General features: G+C 54.3%; 1 protein-coding gene and 1 long non-coding RNA gene across 5 annotated transcripts in view; one reads left to right on the top strand and one right to left on the bottom strand.

Moving 5' to 3' along the window:
* The window catches only part of LOC144371651 (uncharacterized), a 48,856-nt gene that overhangs the window by 8,937 nt on the left and 15,446 nt on the right, over window positions 1–24,473 (top strand). Inside the window, exons 4-8 of the long non-coding RNA XR_013431604.1 lie at window positions 104–13,733; window positions 16,986–17,166; window positions 18,813–18,946; window positions 21,570–21,684; window positions 22,131–22,239. This is a non-coding gene — a long non-coding RNA (uncharacterized LOC144371651). The remainder of the gene's footprint in view (window positions 1–103; window positions 13,734–16,985; window positions 17,167–18,812; window positions 18,947–21,569; window positions 21,685–22,130; window positions 22,240–24,473) is intronic.
* LOC106145470 (regucalcin-like) lies at window positions 346–10,998 on the bottom strand. 4 transcript variants are annotated; one of them, XR_013431603.1, is made up of 8 exons: window positions 10,834–10,998; window positions 7,562–7,645; window positions 4,413–4,578; window positions 3,039–3,272; window positions 2,395–2,610; window positions 1,753–1,884; window positions 795–926; window positions 346–515 (listed from the first exon to the last, which is right to left on the bottom strand). XR_013431603.1 is itself a non-coding variant. In XM_078034015.1 (8 exons), exons 1-8 carry the CDS (start codon window positions 10,996–10,998, stop codon window positions 384–386), a joined length of 1,188 nt encoding a protein of 395 aa, XP_077890141.1. In that variant the 3' UTR covers window positions 346–383. The 4 variants fall into 4 exon arrangements, 3 of the variants coding, with proteins under 3 accessions (XP_077890141.1, XP_077890143.1, XP_077890142.1); XM_078034015.1 differs by having other exon boundaries at window positions 795–853; XM_078034017.1 differs by lacking the exon at window positions 3,039–3,272 and having other exon boundaries at window positions 795–853.

Here is a 24,473-nt window from a genome sequence, read left to right as displayed (position 1 = left end):
TGGAGTGTGGGTGCCTTTCAGGGGTAAAGGGGCTATTTGGAAGTAGAGGTGCTGGGCGCCCAGTGCTGTGAAGGCACCTGATGTCCAGCTTGATCCCTGGCAGATGGACTTGTGCACGTCCAGCACAGCTACAGCCCATGCTCAGGTTCCTGCTCTCAGTGATCCAGCACCAAATGGAGGCAGAGAGGTCAACCTCAGAGTTACCAGTGTCAGCCACATGTTCTGAAGTCTGCAGGTGACCTGTGGGGACCTTGTAGAACACACGGGGGCATTACAAGCCGAAGCTGGGTGACCCTGGACAGAGCGTGGGGCGGTCCCTGGGGGGCAGCAGCTGCAGAGATGACATTGAGGTGGCCACATTTATTGTCAGCTGTGAACAGCGGTCAGGCAGGGAGTGCCCCGCCAGAGCCGAGCCTGGCCCCACCCCAGGGACGGAGGCCTGGCTTGAGCTGCGCTGGACGGTGGAGTCCCTCAGCCAGCGAAGGGGCGGGATGCGTCACCCCCAGGCCCGTGACCTGCGGGAGGAGAGGGTGGAGGTGAGTCCCTGGGCGTGGCTGAGTCTCCTGGCAGCCCCAGCCACGGCAGTGCCAGCCACGCCAGCTTCCTAAACCTCCCGTAAATGTCTCTGTGCACAGCAGGGCACGTGGGGCCTCGGGAGGGCTGTGTTCCAGGTGGACAGAGGTCCCCATGGATGCTGCCACGCCCGCTCCAGTCCCCGAGGTCAAGATGCATTACACCTGGCCAGCAGCCGTGGCCGGGAGCCAAGCTGACCCTGGCAGGGAGACCCCACTGACCTTGAAGACGTGTCCAGCCTGTGGCTCCCGCAACAGCTGCTCGGGACTCAGGCTGTCTGCTGCAGAGGTCACGTACAGGTCGGAGTAGTCAGCCCCCCCAAAGCAGCAGGACGTCACCCTGGACACTGGCATCTACAGGGTGCACAGCCGCGTCCCTGTGAGGAAAGCTCAGGTACGTCCCTGAAGCCCAGCCACCTGCCTGCTGCAGGACCCCAGGTGGCCAGACTGTGCCCACTCCCCAGTGGGGCCCTGGGCCTGCTGGTTCTCCCTGGCACCTGCAGCACTTGATCCCCAACTCTGCCCTGCCTCATGGACTGCAGGGGTCAGCAGGGCCACCTGGAGCCCAGGAGCTGGAGAGGCCAGTCTCCTGGAGGGAGCTGGACACATTTAAGAGGCAGGTCCTTCCACATTTGCACCCCAAAGCCTGTGAGTGGGACCTGGTTTGGGAACAGGGTCTCTGCAGAGATCACTAGTGGAGGGTCCTGAGATGGGCTCCTCCTGGGTCAGGGGGCCCTCATGCAATGGCTGTGTCCTCCCAAGAGACAGAGGAGGGGACACAGACCCAGAGGAGGAGCCCCGTGGAGACAGAGGCAGAGACTGCAGTGAGGGGCCTCCACCCCAGGGCCACCTGGAGCCCAGGAGCTGGAGGGGCAGGAGGAGCCTCCCTAGAGCCTGTGCAGGGAGCTCAGCCTGGGACCCTGGTCCAGCCTCCGCCCTCCAGGGTGGGAGAGGAAAAGGTCCTGTGGTTTTCAACGCTGGTTTGTGGTCATTTTCTACATCATCCCCTGTGTTCCCTGCACTGGCCAAGTGCTGAGCGGCCTCCCTGGCACTCCACCATCTGCACAGTCCCCCTGTAGCTGGACAAACATGTAGTGCTGCCCTCCCACTCCCGGACCCTGAACACCGTGGCCCAGAGCACCCCATGGCCCCTCCTTGACCAACTGCCCTGTGCACACACCTGTATCGGGGTCCATGCGGATCACCCTGCCTCCGTCAATGCAGGCCACCCAGAGTGTCCCCGTGGTGTCCACGCACAGCCCATCTGGCATGCCTTGCTCTGGCTCCAGCTGGCACACCAGCCGTGGGTTTGCTGCGGCAGGACAGACAGAGGCGCGTGGCCCCTCACTGCCCAGACCAGGAGGTCACATAGCGTGGCCTCAACAACGGGAGGGAGTGACAGACCCGGTGGCGCATCTGGGACCCCAGGAGCGGACTCGAGGGTGTCGGAGGAGAGCTACGGAGGTTCCCACTTGGGGAGGATGTGGGGGGCTGGCCACAGAGGCCCTCCCTGAGAAGGGTGTGGGGGGCTGGCCATGGTTGGTCCCACCCAGTGAGGGCTTATGGGGCTGGCCATGGAGGCCCCTACTTCAGGGAGGGTGTGGGGGGCTGGCCACAGAGGACCATACCTGAGGGAGGGTGTGTGGGGCGGGCCACGGAGGCTCCTACCCCAGGGAGGTGTGGGGGCTGGCCACGGAGGCTCCTATACCAGGGAGGGTGTAGGGGGCTGGTAACGGTGGCCCCGCCCAGGGAGGTGTGGGGGCTGGCCACGGAGACCTTCCCCTGGGGAGGGCGTGGGGGGGCTAGCAGTGGCGGCCCCTACCCAGGCCTCCTGTCTGCACGTCGTAGTCATAGGCCCGCACAGAGTAGTCCAGGCTGTCCACGTGGTAGAGGGTGCGATGGTCCAGGGACCAGTCCAGCCCGTTGTGGATGCCCAGCTGGTCCAGCTGTCTGACCACCGGGCAGTCAGCGAAGAGTGTGTACAGGGAGCCCTGCCCCGGCTCCCACACTCCTGGAGCGGACGCCTCTGGCATGGTGCCTGGAGAGAGTGGAAGGTCAGTGGGCAGCGCCCTGCCCTGCCCACCCCACACAGACCCGCTGTGCAGAGCTGTGGTCACCCTCAGTCGGGGGTCAGCAGGCAGGATGGCCCTCAGGCGGCATCTGTGAGTGAGGCTCTGTGCTGGGCGAAGGGGGGACCCCAGAGATGTTCCACTGGGAAGAGGCCTGCTCAGGCAGAGGTGCTGGGCCCTCAGCCGCACGTGAATGGCCCCTGGCCAGCAGCTCCGGCTGCTGCCCCACCCTGGCGGCTTCAACCCTCCCAGGGTCCTCTCTGGGCAGGGACCCAGGAAGAATGACCTGGAAGCCATGGGATTTGGAGTGGGAGGGAACCTGTGGGCTGCCCAGCGCCTGCATGGCCCCCGGGGGCCGCTTGCCAGCAGCCTGGCGCCCCAACCAGCCAGCACCCACCATGACAGGAGGCTCTCCAGGTGGCCAGGGCCAGTCCTTTCAGCAGCCCACCTGCCACAAACCTCCCGGCGGGGTCCACCTTCCCGTCGTTGAACCTGTTGTGGGGCTTGTCCCTGTCCAGCCAGGCTGCCCACTCCACCTGCCCCGTCGCCCAGTCCAGGAGGCCAAGGCAGGTGCCAGAGGCCACCACGTAGCTGCCCTCTCTGCACAGAGCCACACGGCCAACAGGATCTCCTGGGAGGACAGCAGCGTGGCCTGGTTGTTGCTTCTCCAAGAGACGGTGCCACCCCACCCACGGGGCTCCCGCCAGGAGGCACTGTCAGGGCACAGAGCTCGTCTCAGCACAGGACCAGTCCTGCTGGGCCTGCGTGGACCACCTCTCTGCACCCCCTCCCCACGACGGCCACCACAGGGCCTCCAGATGGGACTGGAGGCTGCTAAGCCTGCCTGCAGGGCCACCAGGACTGCAGGAGCAGAGAGCGCTGGCCTCTCCTCACATCAGTGCCAGTGTGAGAGCCGCGGGTGCCCCTGAGCCCTGGGTAGGACTCTGGGCCTAGGGCAGGCTCCACAGGAGGGTGCCTGAGACCAGACACAGACGTGGGGCCAGCCCTGATCTGCAAGGGGGACAGTGGCACCTGCCCTTGGGGAGGGTGAGGGTGAGTGGGGGACGCTCCCAGAGTGCTGCTTCTGCTCCTCAGGGGGTCGTCATCCACACAGGTGTGCAAGCCCCACAGACACACAGGTACCTCCCAGGTGTGTGAATCCACAGGGGTCAGCAGTCCACACAGGTGTGCAAGCCCCACAGACACAGGTACCTCCCAGGTGTGTGAATCCACAGGGGTCAGCAATCTACACAGGTGTGCAAGCCCCACAGACACTCAGGTACCTCCCAGGTGTGTGAGTCCACAAGGGTCAGCAGTCCACACAGGTGTGCAAGCCCCACAGACACACGGGTACCTCCCAGGTGTGTGAGTCCACAAGGGTCAGCAGTCCACACAGGTGTGCAAGCCCCACAGACACTCAGGTTCCTCCCAGGTGTGTGAATCCACAAGGGTCAGCAGTCCACACAGGTGTGCAAGCCCCACAGACACACAGGTACCTCCCAGGTGTGTGAATCCACAGAGGTCAGAGTCCACACAGGTGTGCAAGCCCCACAGACACACAGGTACCTCCCAGGTGTGTGAGTCCACAAGGGTCAGCAGTCCACACAGGTGTGCAAGCCCCACAGACACTCAGGTTCCTCCCAGGTGTGTGAATCCACAGGGGTCAGCCGTCCACACAGGTATGCATGCCCCAGGTACCTCAGGCCCACCCTCTGCAGCCCCCAGACCCACTTCCTTTGTCCCACCCTCTGCAGCCCCCAGGTCCACTTACTCAGACCCATGGTCTGCACCTCCCCAGAGAGTGGGTTCCACCGGCACACAGTCCTGGCGTTGATGTCCACATACACCAGCTGCCCGGTCTCCTCTTCCCACACGGGACACTCCCCCATCCTGTGCCTCTCTCGGATGACAGCCTCGATCCTGGGGGACGCCATGGCCTGGGAGGAGGACAGGGCTGTGAGTGCCCTGTTCCCTGTCCCATTCTCCTGGTCATCCGGTGAGGGCTGCTGGACTGGGCGCTCCCGGGTGTGTGACATCCTGTGGTCTCAAGGACAGCCCTCTTCTGCTCATGAAGCCTCACCCAGGCAGACATGGGGAGGCAGAGAGGGACCCAGCCGAGCCTGCGCCCCTCCTGGCTCCTCTGTGCCACCTGGCACTCTGCATGACCCGAGAGGTCGACAGAACGTGCAGGTGCCCCGTCACTTGAAGAGGCTCCCCCTGGCAAGGTTCCAGGAGTCCCCCTTTCCCTCTGGTGGCACAGTGTGCCACCTCCCCCACCTTCCAGGCCCCCCACCTACAGCCTGGGAAGCAGGGGCTGCTAAGCTGAGCCACTGTCCAGGTGGGCCCGGCTCAGAGGCTGGGGTGGGGTGCGATCTGCAGGTGGCTGGCTCCGGAGCACACACCCTGCCCTGTCCGCCCAGGAGACCTCTCCCCCAGAAGGGCTCACTTCTCAAGGCTCCTGTTAATTGGGTTGCTGTGAGACCCCTGCGCTCGGTGGGACTCAGTTCACAGGGCCCTTCCTGGATGGCACCAGGAGGCCCAGCAGCCCAAGGCTCCCATACTGGGGCGGCTCACGTGCTCCTCAGCCCAGGTCCTGTCCTGCTAGCTCAGCTCTTGGGACTCCACCGCACTCTGGCCTCAGCCAGCTGAAGGCTCCACCAGGTGGGGGCGGCGACTCCCTTCCGCCCTCCCCTCCCCTCCCTCCCTCTGTGCTTCGCCAAATCAACAGAGCCCCAGGCGGTGGCATGTCACCCGCTCTGTCCTGCAGAGCCAAGGTAGCAGTTGCAGGAGTCGCCCGTGCACTCTGCATTAGAGTGGGAGAAGCAGCAGCCCCTGGGACCTCGCTTCCGTAGAGACCCCCGAGGTCGCGGCCAGCGCCCCACCAGGCATCCCTGAGACTTCCCCTTAGGGCCGACCACGCGCCTCCTCAGCCCTCCTGGGTTCTCCCCTCGCACAGGCGCTGCCCTGGGCAGCGGGACACTGTGCTTTTCTCCTACTGCAGAAGAGCGCCCGCTTGCAACTGCGGGTCCACGGGGCTCACCCAGGCAGGCTCACAGGGAGCACAGGCTTGGCCCGGCAGGCACACAGGGACGCAGGGGAGGCACGGGTAGCCCTGGGCAGGCACACAGGGCGCTGGGCAGGCGCAGAGGGGGCGCTGGGCAGGCGCACAGGGCGCTGGGCAGGCGCAGAGGGGGCGCTGGGGAGGCGCCAAGACCTCTGGGCAGGCACTCGGGGAGCTGGGCAGGCGCAGGGGAGGCACGGGGAGCCCTTGGCAAGCTCACGGGGCGCTGGGCAGGCGCAGAGGGAAGCAGGGGAGGCACGCGGAGCCCTGGACACGCACGCGGGGCGCTGGGCAGGGCTCTACTCACAGGCGTCCTGTAAAGAACTGACTATGACCTCTGAGCTTCACCTGCTGTCCCGACCCATCCTCGCACACCTGGCCGTGGCACCCAAACTTCACAGACACCAGCGCCCTCCCCCCCCCACCGAGTCATCCTCCGCCCTCTGAGATGGTCTGGGCGCCACTCCCCCAGCCTCCTGCAGGCTCCTCCAGCGGCCTCTGCCCACGTGCCACTCCAACGACTGCAGTGGGGCCAGGGACCCTGCGTCTCTCCTGTCACCTCCGCTGTCTCCCAGCAGGATTGTTGGGGCACTCCGCAAGGAGAGGGTTTTCGCGGGAGGTGCTGCTGTCTTGCAGGCCCACGCCAAGGGTTCCTCCCGCTGTGGAGGAGGGCTTGGCATCCCCAAGTCTTCCCGTCCCCGAAAGGAGAGGTGCTGGCCGGTTGGAGGTGGAGTCCCCGCACCCACTCTCCATGCCACTAAGTGAGCCCAGCTCCTCCACACCCCAGGCTCCAGCCCCAGAACCCAAGGACCCCAGGCTCCACGGTCCCCTCCCCATGGGCTAGAACCGGCCTTGTGGGTGAAGGACTCCCTTGGGAACCTCCTCCTCCTGGGTTCCAAGCCAGCGCTCGGCAGCATCCTCACCCCAACCCTGGTCCCAGAGCTCCTTAGGGCCCTGGACTGCAGGCGCCTGTCTGGGAGACCACCAAGGTGGGAGCTGGGGGCTGGTTCCTGCTCCCACAGCCCAGGAGAGGCCACCGCCTGGGTGGAGGGGGTCTAAAGGAAAATGGATGGAGAGCTGAACTGGAGCTCATCCACTCCATGAAAGGTGCTGGGGCTCTTGGGAGCACTGGCTGCAGCCAGGGGGCGCCCCCTCACCCCAAAGGTTCCTGCTCAAGGGGAGGTCAGTGTGTAGCCTGGCTCTCACCAGATTGGGAGGGGCCCTCTGGTCCTTCTGATTGGCCCTCAGGGTTTGAAGACAGGTCAGGTCCCCCTGCTGGGCAGCCTGCAGTGGCCCCTGGAGCGACCGCAGCATGGGTGTGTCCTCTCACTCTCTGGGCACAGTGGACAGGACACACACCTGCTCTGTGGGGCTCTTGTAGGAGCAGACACCTCCCAGGACCACCAGTGACGTGCAACTCTTCAAAGCTAAGGGGACATATTTAGGGAGCCTTGTGGGACCCTGAGGTCAAGATGGCTGGGGTGGCCCCTGATCCATCCCAATGGCTCTCCTCTCTATGCTCAAGCCAAGGACAGGCAGCGGCTGGACAGCGTCAGACCTCATGACATCTTGAGCATCAGGACACAATGCTGCCTTGGCTCTGTGGGAAGGTACAGTGGGCTGGAGACAGAAACCAAAGGGGACAGGCAGTCCCTTGGCTGGGCGGGCAGGGTGATGGCCTCCATGCAACAGGACCTAGCTCTCCCTGAGACACACTGTGAGGGCACAGAGCCCCACACGCCCTTTGCTCCCACATTCCAGGGGCCCTGGCACCAAACCAGTTGTCATGCCCCCGTGACCCCACAACAGGACACCAGGCACCCACCCTTCCCCGCTTCCTAGTGGTCCGGCTGTCCTACCTCCAGAGTGCTCGTCCTCCACCTGCCAAACGCTGTCCGGTTCCCAGGCCCTGCCTGGAGTCCTGGGGCAGCTTCCTTCTGCACCTGGGGTGGATGATCTCATCTGTCTCATGACTTACACCCTCTGACCTGCCCATGACTCCCCCGTTTGTAGATGAGCACACACGGGCTCCCAGATGGGACTCCATGCCCAGCACCCTGCTTGGAAGTCTATCAGGCATCCCACATGGGCTTGCCCACTTGCCCCTGCTCCCCTGCCTTCCTCCTCCCCGTCAATCACCTGCCTTCCTCCTCCTGACAATCACCTGCCTTCCTCCTCCCCACCTGGGATGCCTCCCCATGTCCTACCCCAGTGGGCTGAATAGCACCCCAAGTGCACTGTGACCTCGGGACAGGGCTTCTTTTGCACGTAGGGTTTCTGCAGATGTAATTAGGTAATGATCTCAAGATGATACCATCCTGGGTCAGGTGGCCCTCATGCAATGGCAGTGTCCTCACTACAGACTGAGGAGGGGACACAGACACAGAGGAGGAGCCCTGTGGGGATGGAGGCAGAGACTGCAGTGAGGGGCCACTAGCCCAGGGCCACCTGGAGCCTGTGCAGGGACCTCAGCCTGGGGCCCCTGGTCTTGGCCTCTACCCTCCAGGGCTGGCAGAGGACAGTTTCCTGTGGTTTTCAGCTGCTGGTTTGTGGTCATTTCCCACATCAGCCCCAGGGTTCCCCTGCACTGGCCAAGTGCTGAAGGGCCACCTTGGCACTCCCGCCATCTGTAAAGTTCCCTCTGTAGCTGGACAGGTCGTGCCTGGAGCCTACCCTGGAGCCTGTGGAGGGAGCTAAGCCCTGTGACCCCTGGTCTCAGCCTTCTGCCCTCCAAGGCTGGGGGAGAAGATCCCACTTGACTGGGGAAATGGTTTCAGCCCCTGTGACACTTTGCTTCCAAGCGCAGGACACTAATAGGGCCATGAAATTGCATCCAAAGTTGGCCCCTCATCCCTGCCTTCCAGATGTCCTGTCCACCAGGCTCCTCCCCCTCCCCCCTGCTCAGCTCTGCAGCTCCCTGGGCCCTGGGGCTCCTTCCCCCCTCCCCTCTGCTCAGCTCTTTGGACCACTGAGCCCAGGGATGCTTCCCCCCTCCCCTTTGCTCAGCTCTGCAGCTCCCAGGGCCCAGGGGCTCCTCCCTACCTCCCCTCTGCTCAGCTCTTTTACTCCCTGGGGCCCTGGTCTCCCCTCTGCTCATCTCTGCAGCTCCCAGGGGCTCCTCCCCCTCCCCCCTGCTCATCTCTGCAGCTCCCAGGGGCTCCTCCCCCTCCCCCCTGCTCAGCTCTGCAGCTCCCAGGGGCTCCTCCCCCTCCCCTCTGCTCAGCTCTTTGGACCCCTGGGTTTGGGAGCCTCTTCATCAGGTCTCCCTGGCACCACCCTCTCCGCGTCTGCTCCCCCAGAGCAGGAGCCTTGTGCCATGTCAGTGTGAGCCTGTGTCCCCTGCAGTGACACTTCTAGTGTCCTGCTGCCACCCTGCTGGCATGGGGTGGGCTCCCCCACCAGAGCAGGGCTCAGTCACATGGACAGTGTCCAGTTCTCACCCTCCTGGTGACACTCCTTCCTCCCTGTGGGACAGCTGGAGATAGTGTGCTGGACTCTGCCTGCTGGCCCCACATCCCACTTGGCTGTCCAGAGAAGCCGTGGTGGCCCTGAGGCACCTTGGAGCTGCAATGGCCTGTGTGCTTGTGGTGAGCCCACCAGGTGGTACTCCCTGTGGGAGACCTGCTGGAGTGACTCGCTGGACCCCGACACAGGCCTAGGCCCCGGGGTCATGCCCCCTGTCCCCTGGTGGGTCAGCTGGCTCCCTCTGTCCCCGAGCATGAGACCCTGCCCTCCTCTCTTTGGGTCTGTGAGTGGTAGCACTGCTCTGTCATGTCTCCTGTCTAGGAGTGGCCTCCTCTGGGGCCCAGCTGAGCACCCCCTGTCCCAACTCCTTCCCGATGGGGGTTGTCGCCCAGGGGCTGTGTGACAGGAAAGCACCCTGGGTCTGCCAGAGCCTCGGGTCACCTGGCCTTAGGCTGCTTCCTGGGAGAGGCACAGGGGCAAGGTGGGGCTCAGGCTGTGGGTCTGCCTGGGGACAGAAGTCTCCCTGAGAGAGAGGCTCAGCGCTCCTCCATCACCAAATCCCATAGCCCAGGGCCTGAGCCTCCCTCCTCCTGCGCCCAGCACTCCATGTCCCTCATGAGCATGTGGTTGGCCTCAGGGTCCCGCAGGAGCACTTTCCTGTCCCAGGAGTGACAGGCTGACTTCTTCCCCAGGCTGTGGCCTCAGCCTCCACCTGAGCCTCTCCTGAGTGACTCTGGGTCCTGCACCTGCCCCCGTCACAGCCCTGAGTCTGTGTCAAGGTCACCTTCCACTAGCACCTGTTCATCAGACTGCTCGGCTCACCTGCCTGGTGTGTCCAGCACCGGCAGGACCAGGATAGCCCCGCCCACCTGCCTCTGTGTGTCCGTCTGGGGCAGGACCAGGACAGCCCCGCCCACCTGCCTTGTGTGTGATCATGGGATGGACACAGTCCCTCAAAGCAGACAGCAGCGCTGATGCTCAGAAGACTGTCTGCGCCCCCTGCTGGCCGCCGTCAGCCCTACACCCTGCACTGCTCACCTGCCCTGTGTGTCCAGGGCCGGCAGAACCAGGACAGCACTGCTCACCTGCCTGGTGAGTCCAGCTCCGGCAGGACCAGGGCAGCCACGCCCACCTGCCCTGTGTGTGAGCATGGGATGGACCCAGTCCCTTCCTCAAGGCAGACAGCGGCGCGGATGCTCAGAAGACTGCCTTCGCCCCCTGCTGGCCGCCGTCAGCCCTACACCCTCGGGGCTCAAAGCACCTCCTGCCTGGGGTCCACATCTCTGGGGTTGGGGTCCTGAAGGGCAGGCCGTCCTCTGCAGGGTCCTGGGAAGCTCCTTCCTGCATCTTCCCACCCCTCAGGACCCCAGGCCCTAAGCTTGGGTCCTCATCACTCCAGTTTGTCTCCCTGTCCCCTCGGTCCCTTCTCCATCTGCCCCTCTTCTCAGCACCCGGCTGACTCCTTGGGCCCAAGACCCTCCAGGTCACCTCCCTCTCCTCATCCCTACCTCGTCAGGTGGCAGAGGGCCTTTGGCATTCCCAGGGCCGGCAGTGGAGTGGACACTGATATTAGCGGGCCACAGAACTCATGCCCTGGGCATGAGTCCTTCCCGTGTGGGCCGGGAAAACGGGAATTGGGTCTTCGCTGGGTTTGTGGGCCAGGTACCTTTGTTGCTAGGGCAAGTCTAAGTTCTGAATGGAGAGTCCACAGACAGGGCTGGAGGCCGGGGCCTCCTCCACTGGGCAGCCTTGAAGACAGGTGCCCTCCAAGGGAAGTGCCTCGTCTACTGTCTGGGGTGTGCACACCCGCGCTCCTCATGGTCACTCTCATGGGAAGCCAAGGTCACTGAGGAGGATACGGTGTCCCGTGTGTATACTGCAGAAGGACACTGTGTTCCGAGTGTAGGCTGGAGGAGGACACTGTGTCCCCAGTGTAGGCTAGAGAAGGACACTGTATCTGAGGCTCCCCAGTGTAGGTGGGAGAAGGACACTGTGTCCCCAGTGTAGAGTGGAGGAGGACACTGTGTTCCGAGTGTAGACGGGAGGAGGACGCTGTGTTCCGAGTGTAGACTGGAGGAGGACGCTGTGTCCCGAGGGCCGACTCGGGGAGGACGCAGTGTCCTGGGTACATTCACGACCCCGTCCCTGCCAGGACTCTTCAGGCTCTGTGCCCTGGACTCCATCAGATCTCTGAGGGGTGTCGGGCTGGGTACTTCTGCAGGGAGGCTCACTGAGGGACACAGGCTCCCACGTGTCCTCCTCCCACTCTGACAACAGAAGTGAAAGTGGTATTCCTCTGGCTGTTCTCCGGCTACACCTGACCTGGGCTGACCCTAGGAGGTCGGGGCTGAAGGCTGGACCCACACCCAGGGCCTCCACCACGCCCCGGGCCTCCACCACGCCCCGGACCTCCCCCAATGCTGGCGCCGCCCCTGACTCCGCTTCCCGCCGGGCCATTCCGGACCCCAGCGTCCTCCAGGGCCTCCCTCCTCCGAGCCTGCGCCGCCCCCACTCCCCGCCGGACCCAGATCACCTCCCGCCGCCCCGCTCCCCTCCCCGCCTGCCGACCGCCCCCGGCCCGTCCACCGTCTCTGGCCCTCCAGGTGCCCTCTGCGTGGCCCCCCCGCGGTCCGCTCAGGACCTGGACACTCTGCGCCGCCCCTGAACCGGTTCTTTGGCCCTCGACTACTCCCTGCCAACATGGGCTCTTTGGGTCCCCCTTTTCCACTCTGTCCTCGACCCTCGGCCCTTTCCGTACACACTCGGGTGTCTCCGTACAGACTCGGCCCTTCCGAGGCAACTCGGCTCTCTTCCATCTCCCTGGGCTCTTCGCCTTGTCTCTCGGGTGTCTCCGTACACACTCGGCCCTTTCCGTACACACTCGGGTTTCTCCGTACAGACTCGGCCCTTCCGAGGCCACTCGGCTCTGTTCCTCAAGTCTCCACACTTCAGCCGCCGTGGGCTCTTCGCGTTGTCTCTCGGGTGTCTCCGTACACACTCGGGTGTCTCCGTACACACTCGGCCCTTCCGAGGCCACTCGGCTCTCTTCGTGAAGTCTCTGCACGTCAGCCGCCCTCGGCTCTTCGCTTTGTCTCTTGGGTGTCTCCGTACACACTCCGTACACACACTCCGTACACACTCGGTGATGTCCCCCACCCTATATCTGACCACCCGTTCCCCTATAATGTCCCATCACCCCGTTATTGACCAGCTTCCTCCCCCTCCCCCGTCCCCAGGTGGCATCTGCTCACCTCAATATCTGATCCCATGTCCCACCACCCACTCTCCCAGGGGACATGAGAGGAGCAGTGGTGGCGACCCCTGAGGGCCTGTGCATACAGGAGCCAGCCCTGTGTCCAACCAGCTGAGAAAACACCGCCCACTGCCCAGGAGGCAGGCCGGGTGCAGGCTGGTGCAGGCTGGGTGGGATTGCTGAGCCCGAACAATGAGCTGACAAGCACCTAAACCACAGGGACCACTGTCCCTCCATTGCCTCCACTGGGGACCCCTGCTCCCCACTCCCCAGTCCCTCTGAGCTCAGGCCAGTGGCCTTGAACTCCCAGACCCCAGGTTCCCCTCTATATGCCTGGGTTTGTTGGTCCCCTCAGAGCTTAGCTCCCAGGCAGACGAGGGGGCAGGAGCCCTGAGGGTCCAGGCCTGTCCCCCTTATCTCCAGGGAAAACAGGTGTCACTGGGATGTCAACATTCTTGGCCTGCAGCTTCTGTCCTGCCTGGTAGCAGCCATCCTGGAATGCATGATGACCTTGGGCTAGGATGAGGAGGCCAGGGGTCATCCCCCTCTTCACAGGCCCCTCGAGACAGCATGGCTCCTGCCCCCTGCCCAGCACCTGAGGATCCACCTGTGTGACCAATTTTTACGGAACTCCCAGTAGGTCCCACCTGGTGTCCCATTAGTGGGGTGCACCTCCCCTTAGTGTACGCCAGGAGGGACCAGGAGGATTGTTATGGACTAGCTGAGGGGTCCACAGATCCTCTGTAGTGGGGGCTGAATAGGAGAACACTTGACTACAATATCCAGAATCCTCCCGGCCCGCAGCTGCCCAGGGTATCTGTAGTGACTCCACAGAGCGCCACAGCACACTACCCAGAATCCCTGGGGCCTGCTGCTTGGCGGGGGAGGGGGCCCATCTTGGTGAGAGCTCTGTGGACAGACCTCTGGACTACACTACCCAGTATGCAAATGGCCCTTGGCTTCCGGGGAGGGCCATCACATAATGGTTGCATGAGCCTACGTCTGGACTACAATACCCAGAATGCTCAGGGCCATCAACTTCTGGGAAGGGGGGAAAATCACTGTAAGGCTTGCGTGGGCAGACCTCTGGACTACACTACCCAGAATGCTCAGGGTCCTCGGATTCCAGGACGTGGGGTAATCAAGGTGAGGGATGCATGGACAGACCTCTGGACTACACATCACAGAATGATCTGGCCTGCTGCTTGGCGGGGGAGGGGGCTCTTCCTGGTGAGAGCTGCGTGGACAGACCTCTGGACTACACTACCCACAATGCTCAGGGTCCTCAGCTTCCAGGACGTGGGGCAATCACGGTAAGGGTTGTGTGGGCAGGATGCTGGACTACACTAGCAGAATGATCGGGCTGCGGCTTCCAGGGAGGGGCATCACGGTAGGGGTTGCATGGGCCTACCTCTAGACCACAGTAGCCAGAATGCTAATGACCCTCGGCTTCCAGGATGGGGGGCATCGTGATTAGGGTTGCGTGGCCCACCTCTGGACTACACTACCCAGAATGCTCGGGGGCCATCATGGTGAGGTTTGCGTGGGCAGGATGCTGGATTGCAATACCCAGAATGCTCCAGGGGCCATCATGGTGAGGGTTGCGTGGGCAGACCTCTGGACTACACTACCCAGAATGCTTGGGGCCCTTGGCTTCCAGTGGGGGGGAACATCATGGTGAGGGTTCTGTGGGCGGCCCCAGAACGCTAGCGGCCCTCGGCTTCCAGGATTGGGGGCATCAGGGTATGGGTTGCGTGGGCAGGATGCTGGACTGCAATACCCAGAATGCCTGGGGCCCGCTTCCCCAGAGGCCTCTGCGGCCGGCCTCTTGGGTATCGGGCCTCCCACAGTTGGGCACAGAGGTGGGGATTCCCGTGTGCTGTGTTGCGTGCTGGCCAGCTGCAGGTGGCCACCAAGGGCTGACTAGGACCGGCGTGTTCATTCCTTTGCCTGCTCCACGGGCTGCAGCTGTGCTTGGAGGGGCCGAGTGCAGAGGAAGGCGCTTAGGAAGGTGGTCTCCTTGACGCTTTCTCCTCCTGAACGTCCACTGCAGTGATGTCACCAATGGGTACAACTGGACATCAGAAGATGTCCACATCTGTGATGTCACCAATGGGCACTACATTACCCAGAACCCTCAGGTGCTGCAGCTCCCAGGATCCTTTATAGTAATTGAGCCTGAAACTACACTACATTACCCAGAACACTCAGGGGCTGCAGCTCCCAGGATCTTTTGTAGTAATTGAGCCTGAACACTGCACTACATTACCCAGAACCCTCAGGGGCTGCAGCTCCCAGGATCCTTTGTAGTAATTGAGCATGAAACTGCACTACATTACCCAGAACCGTCAGTTGCTTCAGCTCCCAGGATCCTTTGTAGTAATTGAGCCTGAACACTGCATTACATTACCCAGAACTCTCAGGGGCTGCAGCTCCCAGGATCCTTTGTAGTAATTGAGCATGAACACTGCACTACATTACCCAGAACCCTCAGGTGCTGCAGCTCCCAGGATCCTTTGTAGTAATTGAGAATGAAACTGCACTACATTACCCAGAACCCTCAGGAGCTGCAGCTCCCAGGATCCTTTGTAGTAATTGAGCCTGAACACTGCACTACATTACCCAGAACTCTCAGGGGCTGCAGCTCCCAGGATCCTTTGTAATAATTGAGCATGAACACTGCACTACATTACCCAGAACTCTCAGGGGCTGCAGCTCCCAGGATCCTTTGTAGTAATTGAGCATGAACACTACAGTACATTACCCAGAACCCTCAGGGGCTGCAGCTCCCAGGATCCTTTGCAGTAATTGAGCCTGAAACTACACTACATTACCCAGAACCCTCAGGAGCTGCAGCTCTCAGGATCCTTTGTAGTAATTGAGCCTGAAACTACACTACATTACCCAGAACCCTCAGGTGCTGCAGCTCCCAGGATCCTTTATAGTAATTGAGCCTGAAACTACACTACATTACCCAGAACACTCAGGGGCTGCAGCTCCCAGGATCTTTTGTAGTAATTGAGCCTGAACACTGCACTACATTACCCAGAACCCTCAGGGGCTGCAGCTCCCAGGATCCTTTGTAGTAATTGAGCATGAAACTGCACTACATTACCCAGAACCGTCAGTTGCTTCAGCTCCCAGGATCCTTTGTAGTAATTGAGCCTGAACACTGCATTACATTACCCAGAACTCTCAGGGGCTGCAGCTCCCAGGATCCTTTGTAGTAATTGAGCATGAACACTGCACTACATTACCCAGAACCCTCAGGTGCTGCAGCTCCCAGGATCCTTTGTAGTAATTGAGAATGAAACTGCACTACATTACCCAGAACCCTCAGGAGCTGCAGCTCCCAGGATCCTTTGTAGTAATTGAGCCTGAACACTGCACTACATTACCCAGAACTCTCAGGGGCTGCAGCTCCCAGGATCCTTTGTAATAATTGAGCATGAACACTGCACTACATTACCCAGAACTCTCAGGGGCTGCAGCTCCCAGGATCCTTTGTAGTAATTGAGCATGAACACTACAGTACATTACCCAGAACCCTCAGGGGCTGCAGCTCCCAGGATCCTTTGCAGTAATTGAGCCTGAAACTACACTACATTACCCAGAACCCTCAGGGGCTGCAGCTCCCAGGATCCTTTGTAGTAATTGAGCATGAAACTGCACTACATTACCCAGAACCCTCAGGAGCTGCAGCTCTCAGGATCCTTTGTAGTAATTGAGCCTGAAACTACACTACATTACCCAGAACCCTCAGGGGCTGCAGTTCCCAGGATCTTTTGTAGTAATTGAGCCTGAAACTACACTACATTACCCAGAACCCTCAGGGGCTGCAGTTCCCAGGATCTTTTGTAGTAATTGAGCCTGAAACTACACTACATTACCCAGAACCCTCAGGGGCTGCAGCTCCCAGGATCCTTTGTAGTAATTGAGCATGAAACTGCACTACATTACCCAGAACCCTCAGGAGCTGCAGCTCCCAGGATCCTTTGTAGTAATTGAGCCTGAACACTGCACTACATTACCCAGAACCCTCAGGGGCTGCATTTCCCAGGATCCTTTGTAGTAATTGAGCCTGAACACTGCACTACATTACCCAGAACTCTCAGGGGCTGCAGCTCCCAGGATCCTTTGTAATAATTGAGCCTGAACACTGCACTACATTACCCAGAACCCTCAGGTGCTGCAGCTCCCAGGATCCTTTGTAGTAATTGAGCATGAACACTGCACTACATTACCCAGAACCCTCAGGTGCTGCAGCTCCCAGGATCCTTTGTAGTAATTGAGCCTGAAAGTACACTACATTACCCAGAACCCTCAGGGGCTGACGCTCCCAGGATCCTTTGTAGTAATTGAGCATGAACAGTGCACTACATTACCCACAGTCCTCAGAACTTCAGCTCCCAGAACCCTCTTTGATGGCTGAGCAAGCCCTGGGACTGAAGTACCCACAACCCTAAGGGGGAATTTATTTTTTAAAAATTTTTATTTTATTTTATTTTATTTTTTAAAGAGAGAGAGAGAGAGAGAGAGAATATTTAAAAATATTTATATTTTAGTTCTCGGCGAGACACAACATCTTTGTTGGTATGTGGTGCTGAAGATGACCTGCAGCAGGTGTGGGAAATGTGGCGTTGGGGAGGAGAGAGCCCCACCTTGGGACTGAGAGCTGAGGAGAGCCTGGCTGTGCACCCTGCTCCTTCACTATTTCATTCAGGCTGGCTCTGCAGCAGGTCTTAGGTTGTGACCCTCATCATTTGTTTAAAATAATTTACATTATGTATATATTGTCATAATTTGAAATAAAATTTAGATGTAGTTGGACCTAATACCTTTATTTAGTTTATTTATTTTTATGTGGTGCTGAGGATGGAACCCAGGGCCTTGCACGTGCTCGGCGAGTGCTCTACCATGGAGCCCCAGCCCCAGCCCCTCATCATCTTTCTACAGTTACCCCAGGTTTTTCCTGGAGAACCTGGGTGGGATGAAGGAGGAATGATGAATGAGGGTTCTAAGCCCAGGAGAGACTCCATTACTTGTGTTCCTTATTGCTTATTTTTTAAAATGTTATTTTAGTTGTCCATGGATTGTGTTTTATTTATTGATACTGAGAATCAAACCCAGTGCTTCACACATCCTAGGCAAGTGCTCTGCCACTGAGCCACAACCCCAGCCCTCCTTATTGTTTTAATGGTGTCAAAGTAGTAGAAAAGAATACGGAAATATGGAAAAGCACGTGTGTTAACAGCCCACTACTTTATTTCAGTTTAGTATGTTATTTGTAACAAATGTATTTATTAAAAATGTATTTCAGGGCTGGGGCTGAAGCTTCCTGGTAGAGTGCTTGCCTAGCATGTGTGAGGCACTGGGTTTGACCCTCAGCACCACATATAAATATATAAGATACAGGTGTTTGTTTGATCTACACCTAAACATATTAAGAAAGTGTATTCCATGTACTAAACTCATGAACCACATTTCATGGAACTAAACTCATGAAACTACACTCATGAATCACATTTTTCTTTGGTTGAGAGAATTCCAGTTTAATTATCAGTATATGTGCAACTTCCATCTTTAGAAAATTTTTTAAAATATTATTTTTAGTTGTAGCTAGACACAATACCTTTATTTATTTATTTTTTTATGTGGTGCTGAGGATCAAATCCAGGGCATCACATGTGCTTGGTGAGTGCTCTACCACTGAGCCACAACCCCAGCCCTGGTGCATTTTACTTATCCATAATACTGGGGTCCATTTTGATGTATGCAGACATGCATGGAGTATAACTTGTTCAGTTTCACCCCAGTATTTCCATGTTCCCTCTCCACCTCCTTTCTCCTGCTCCTCTTTCTCTAGTGGTCTTCCTTCTATTTATTTATTGTTTTGTTAAACTGGTGGTTTATAGATAGACATGAAGGGGGGATTCACTGTGATGGAATCGTATATGTACTTAGATTGTTTGGTCAGTTTCATTCTGCAGTTCCTCCCTTTTCCCATCCCTCCTCTCTCCCCCTACATCCCCTTCTATTCCACTGACCTCCCTTCTATCTTTATGGGATCTCCCCCTTTTTATATTTCCTTACTTATCTCTAGTTTCTGTATATAAGATAAAACATTTGACCTTGGCTTTCTGAGTCTGGCTTATTTCAATTAGCATGATGTTCTCCAGTTCCATTCATTTACCAGCAGATGCAGTAATTTCATTGTTCTTTATGGCCAAGTAAAACTCTGATGTGTGTATATGCCATGCTTTCTTTATCTGCTCATCTGTTGACAGATACCTGGGATGGTTTCATAGCTTGTGAATTGTGCTTGAGAATTGTGCTGGCTTAAACATTGATATGGCTGTATTCCTATAGCATGCTGATTTTTGTTCTTTTAGGTAAATACCAAAAAAAAAAAAAAAAAAGGTGGGAGGAACAGCTGGATCATGTGATGCCTTTATTTCTAGTTTCTTGAGGAATCTCTGAACTGCTGTCCATAGTGTTTGGTTGCACTCGTCTGCACAAACAACAGGTGAGTGTACCTTTCTCCATATCCTCACCAGAGTTTGTTAGTTTTTGTATTCCTGATGTTTGCCCTTCTAACTGGAGATGAAATCTTAATGTAGATGTGATTTGCATTTCTCTGATTGCCAGGGATGTTGAAACTTTTTTTTCTTTCATGTTTTTGGCCCTTTGTATTTCTCTTTTTGAGAAATGTCTGCTTAGTTCTTTCACCCATTTTTGTATTGAGCTATTCATTTTTCTCTTGTTACATGTTTTGAGTTATTTATATTTCTGGATATTAATCCCTTGTTGGAAAAGTAGATGGAAAAGACTTTCTCCCATTCTTAGAGGCTGTCTTCATGATCCTATTTCCTTTACTGGGCAGAGCATTTTAATTTGAAGGCATCCCACTTATTGAGTCTTGGTTTTATTTTTTGAACTTTATGGGTCTTGTTGAGGAAGTCAGTGCCTGCACCAATATGTTGCAGAGTCAGTGTCTATGATCCCAATCTAGCTTTTCTACTGGCTTACATCTTCATTTTAGAAATCATTTATCTTGAATTGATTGATCTATAATAAATAGCATCTTACATTTTAGTTTTCAAGTGCTCTACAGCTTCTGCCAAAATAATTCATTGTTCATGAATGTGATAATGCATTTAAATGATGATAAAGATGAATGTAGAATAAAAGGAACTTGGTTTTATAATAACAGTGTATACCTCTTCTTAAAAAATATATATATTTTTTAGACTGGGATTTGAACTCAGGATTTCATGTATCCTATGTAAGTGCTCTACCCCTATAAGTGAGCAACATCCTCACTTTTCTTTTTGAGACAGGATTTTGCTAAATTTCCCAGACTAGCCTCAAATTTAGAATTTTTATTTCTCAGTTTCCCTATGTAGCTGGGATTATTATGGTGTATACCACCATACTCGGGTCCTCTCCTCTTTCAGTAGAATACCTGGTACTTCTATGTACTTTAAGGTGGCTGGTACAGAGCAGGCAGGGTGGTGGATGGCCAGGGACTTCTGCCCAGGATTCATTGAAGCTGCTGGGGCCTACTGTACCGGGTGGAGGGTGGTGGGTGAGGCAGACTGTTGCTGTCTCCACCCAGCTCAGGTCAGTGTCCCTGAGGTGGGTTGTTGGGATGGAAGGCTAGAGAACTCAGGGCTCTGAGCGAGTGACCACCAAGGCCACTATTCCTCACCATCTGTTGTCCCTCCTGTTGGCTCTGACCTTCCTCCAGACCCCTCTTCCAGGCCTTGCCTCCCATCTCCTGACCCCACCCCATCCTCCAGACCACACCCTCCACAGACTCTGCCTAGACCCTTCCCCCAAGGCCCCCATGTCTCTTCTACAGATCCCTGCCCTGTCCAGATTGTGGCCCTCCTCCAGACCCTACCCTGTTTCCAGGCCCCGCCTCTCTCAGCCACAGCTCAGGGCACTAATTGACAGTATATTTGCAGTGGTGCACAAAATAGCCTGTTGTATAAACATTGACATTCTACATGGATGAAATATCTTGACTATATCAGGCTTTGATGAACATAAAGTGACTTTAGGAAAGTCACCTTTTTTCTCTAGATCATAAACATTTGAAATAAAATCAGAATCTGTGAAAGGTCAGGTAACACTTAGCTGTGAACCCTAATGATCCCAGGGTCTTTTCCAGTGGGAGATCTCCAAGCAGCAGTTCCAACTTTGCTATGGTAATGGATTGATTGAGTTTTCTTTTCTTTCTTTTTTTTTTAAAGAGTGGGGGGGGGAGAGAGAGAGAGAGAGAATTTTTTAATATTTATTTTTTAGTTCTCGGCGGACACAACATCTTTGTTTGTATGTGGTGCTGAGGATCGAACCCAGGCTGCATGCATGCCAGGCGAGTGCGCTAACGCTTGAGCCACATCCCCAGCCCGATTGAGTTTTCTTATTTTAGTTGTTTTACTATGTCTGTATTTACTAGGAAATGTCCCATGTCGACCAGGTTTCCAGTTCTTTTTAAGTTTTTCTCTTTTTAGTTTTCTACAGAATTCTTTTTTTTTTAAGAGAGAGAGAGAGAGAGAGAGAGAGAGAGAGAGAGAGAGAGAGAGAATTTTAATATTTATTTTTTAGTTTTCGGTGGACACAACATCTTTGTTTGCATATGGTGCTGAGGGTGGAACCTGGGCCGCACGCATGCTAGGCGAGTGAGTTACCGCTTGAGCCAGATCCCCAGCCCCTCTACAGAATTCTTAATCCTATGAACTTCTGCTGTTTTACCTCAGCAATATTTTTAAAAAGGTTTGAACCCAGTGCCTCACACATCCTAGGCAAGTGCTCTACCACTGAGCCATAAATCCCAGCCCAACCCTCCTCCTCTTTAAGACCCTGCCTCTTTTCCAGACCCCACCCATCTTCCAGGCCCCTTCCTCCTCCTCCTCCTGACCTTCCCTCCCCCTCCTGCAGACTCTGCCCCTGCTAGTCTAGGATGAGCAGCTCCCTGGCTGCTGTGCTAATTGGCAGTATATTTGTAATGGTGCACAAATAACATCTGTTGTATAAACAGTGACATCCTGCATTGGATGAATTATTTTAACTATATCAGAATTTGATATACCATAAAATAAATTTAGAAAAGTCACCTTTCTCTCTTTTTATTTTCTCTATAGATCATGAACATTTGAAACAAAATCAGAATTTGTTAAAGGGCAGATGACAGCCAGCCTTGAGCCTTGATGATCTCAGGATCCCATCCAGTGGGAGAACTCTAAGTAGCAGTCCAAGGTTCTGTATGCTAATTGATTCATTTATTTTTCTTATTTTAGAGTTATTTTGCTATGTAATTCCTCATTGCCTCCAGTTCTGTGCAGTAGGTTTTTCCTATTCAATTTTTAATTAATATTCTTTCAGTTTTCTACATAATTTTTAAAATACTTTTTAGTTGTCAGTGGATCTTTTTATTTTATTTATTTATTTTGTTTTATTATATGTGGTGCTGAGGATTGAACCCAGGGCCTAACACCTGCCAGGCAAACACTCTGCCTTTGCACCACAACTCTAGCTCTCCATAGAATTTTTAATTCTTGGACTTCTATTTTTTTTAAGGAATATTTTAAAAATTACTTTTAGCTTACTTTGTTTTTGATTGAGAGAATTGTTTTGTTTGAGAGAATTGTCTTGTTTGGAAGTGCTCATAATCAAATGATTTTAATTAATTTCCATTTATTAAGGTATTTTTGGAGACTGGTTGTGCAGCTCAGTGGAAGAGCACTTGCCTGGAATGTGAGAGGCCATGGAGTCCATCCAGAAGATGTCTTTGACAGGACTCAAGCATGAGAGGTATGCTTTAAAAAGATCATGTATTGGGGCTGGGGTTGTAGCTCAGCAGTAGAGCACTCACCTAGCACATGCGAGGCCCTGGGTTCAATCCTCAGCACCACATAAAAATAAGTAAATAAAACAAAGGTATTGTGTCGAACTACAACTAAAAATAAATAATTTTTAAAAAGATCTTGTATTTCCACATATACACATATACCACAGTGCCTTTTCCAAGTTCATATGAAATTATTCTAAGAAAATTGCAAATCAGTTTTAAAAGAGAAGAGGGATGATGATATTTTTAATGTTAACTGTTGATATTTTATGATATTTAACACCACTATAGATGAAATCTCCTGGGGTGCAAATCATTACAAAATGTAAGAGACAAGTCAGTAGCTGCTTTTTTTGTAATTCAGATACATTTATTAAAAATAAGCTTTTTTAAAAAACAGATATTTTCTTCTTTTCAAATTTAGAAAGCATGTCCATAGGTCCTATTAAAGTTCTACATTCATCAGAAAGTTCTCTTATTCCTTGCATACAAAGGGATGGGCCTTCTAATGAGCATGATACTTTATGTTGTCAGGAATTCTTGTGGGAGAACCCTTTAAGAATTTCACCTCTTATTCAAAATATCTTTTAAAAATGTATCAATTTGCTTTTGATTTCATGAATTTGTCTTTATTTTGAAATTATGTATTTATTAGTATTTAATTTATTTATTAGTATTTAATAATTTTAATGTGTTTATTAGTATTTAGGATTATTTCATGTGGCAAATGCCATGATTACATTTTATCCTAGTGTTGTGCCCCTATGTGCTTATAAGGTGGCTTTCAGAATGCAATTGAGTATCTCTCTCATATTTGTTGGATTCATTAGAAAAGTACATGCACTTTTGATCATATTCAAATTATTAGAAGCAGAAATCATACATGTTAGTATTGTGAGCTCAACAAAGTGCAGGTTTACTTTAGTCATTTTGAGGAGGTTGACATAATGGCTTCTGTCCTGTTCTGTACCTGCCATAGTTGACTGTTATCAGATGTCTCACCTGGAGAATTTTTTTTTTTTTTTGGCACTGGGGATTAAACCCAGGGCCTTGCATGTGCTATGCAAGCCCTGAGCTACATATGTCCCCAGTCCTTGTTACAATTTCATTTTGAGACAGGGTCTAGCTGAATTGCTAATGTCAGCCTCAAATTTGTGATCTTTCTGCTTTATCCTCCCAAATAGCTGAGATGAGAGGCATGTGTCATTTTTCTTATCAACAGTCAATAAAGCCTTTTTGTTGTTTTGATGGTAAGCTTAATGTGAACATGCTTTATGATGTGACACCACTGTTATTGATGGTCTAGCTATGCAATACACTATAAGGAGAGTATTTTGATTCTGAGAGTCTCAAGTGTTTTAGGCCCAACATATTTCCTTACGAGGAATGATTATTCATTTTCTATTTGATTACACAAATAAGACATAAATTCTTTTTTTTCCCTTTTGTAGTTCTGGGGGTTGGTCCTAGGGACTCCTGCATGCTAGGAAATCCTTCTACCACTGAGCTACATCCCCAGCCCCATAGATCCTTTAGTTGTCATGAGCTTCATGATGAGCTAGTGACAATAAAATTACTTAGAATTTCAACTAGATTGAGACTCATGCAAGAGTTTGGGCATCCATAGCTCCTTGTGATTTCTAAAAGGTAGAGTGTTTTCCCACAACACAGCAGCATCTAATATCACTCCTGGACTGAGTTGAAACCTCTGCTTCTCTTGGCTCACCACTTCCTGCAGAGGTTTTGGAGGAGATGACTATTTCTTTGACTATTTGTCCCAATGACAAATATTTGATTATATTGCTGCTAAAAGGTATGCATAGAAATAAAATAGAGACAAGGATTCTTTGGGATAAGTCATTCAGTCACAGTGAGTCAATTTGTATTAGGACTTTTTTTTTTTTTTTTAAATAAAGTCACGCTTTAGGGAAAGTTAAGCCATGAGTTGAAATAGAATCTCTAAAATGTCATTTTTACCCCCTGTAGTGATCAAGTTTTAAGACAAACCTAGAACTTAGTGACATGATAAAAATATAATAAGTTATCATATGTTATTACTTCAACATGAAATATGTAAAAGAGGCACATACTTTGAATTTTATATTAGTTTGAACTATTTGATTTTTGTGTTCTAAATGTTCCTAATAAAATTCAGAACTAGCTAAGAATTTCAGTTACCAGTAATTAACTGTATAAA

Source organism: Ictidomys tridecemlineatus, chromosome X (genome assembly GCF_052094955.1).
Source record: "Ictidomys tridecemlineatus isolate mIctTri1 chromosome X, mIctTri1.hap1, whole genome shotgun sequence".
NCBI classification, from domain to species: domain Eukaryota; kingdom Metazoa; phylum Chordata; class Mammalia; order Rodentia; family Sciuridae; genus Ictidomys; species Ictidomys tridecemlineatus.
This window is presented reverse-complemented; position numbering and strand designations above follow the sequence as displayed.

What these genes read in the sequence shown, in the direction of transcription:
- LOC106145470 (XM_078034015.1), bottom strand. Translation starts at nt 10,998, where the DNA reads ATGAGAGTGACCATGAGGAGCGCGGGTGTGCACACCCCAGACAGTAGA. An exon ending in GACTTGCCCTAGCAACAAAG is followed by an intron (nt 7,646 to 10,833) that starts GTACCTGGCCCA and finishes CATCCACCCCAG; the next exon opens with GTGCAGAAGGAAGCTGCCCC. An exon ending in CTGGAGAGCCTCCTGTCATG is followed by an intron (nt 2,611 to 3,038) that starts GTGGGTGCTGGC and finishes CACTCTCTCCAG; the next exon opens with GCACCATGCCAGAGGCGTCC.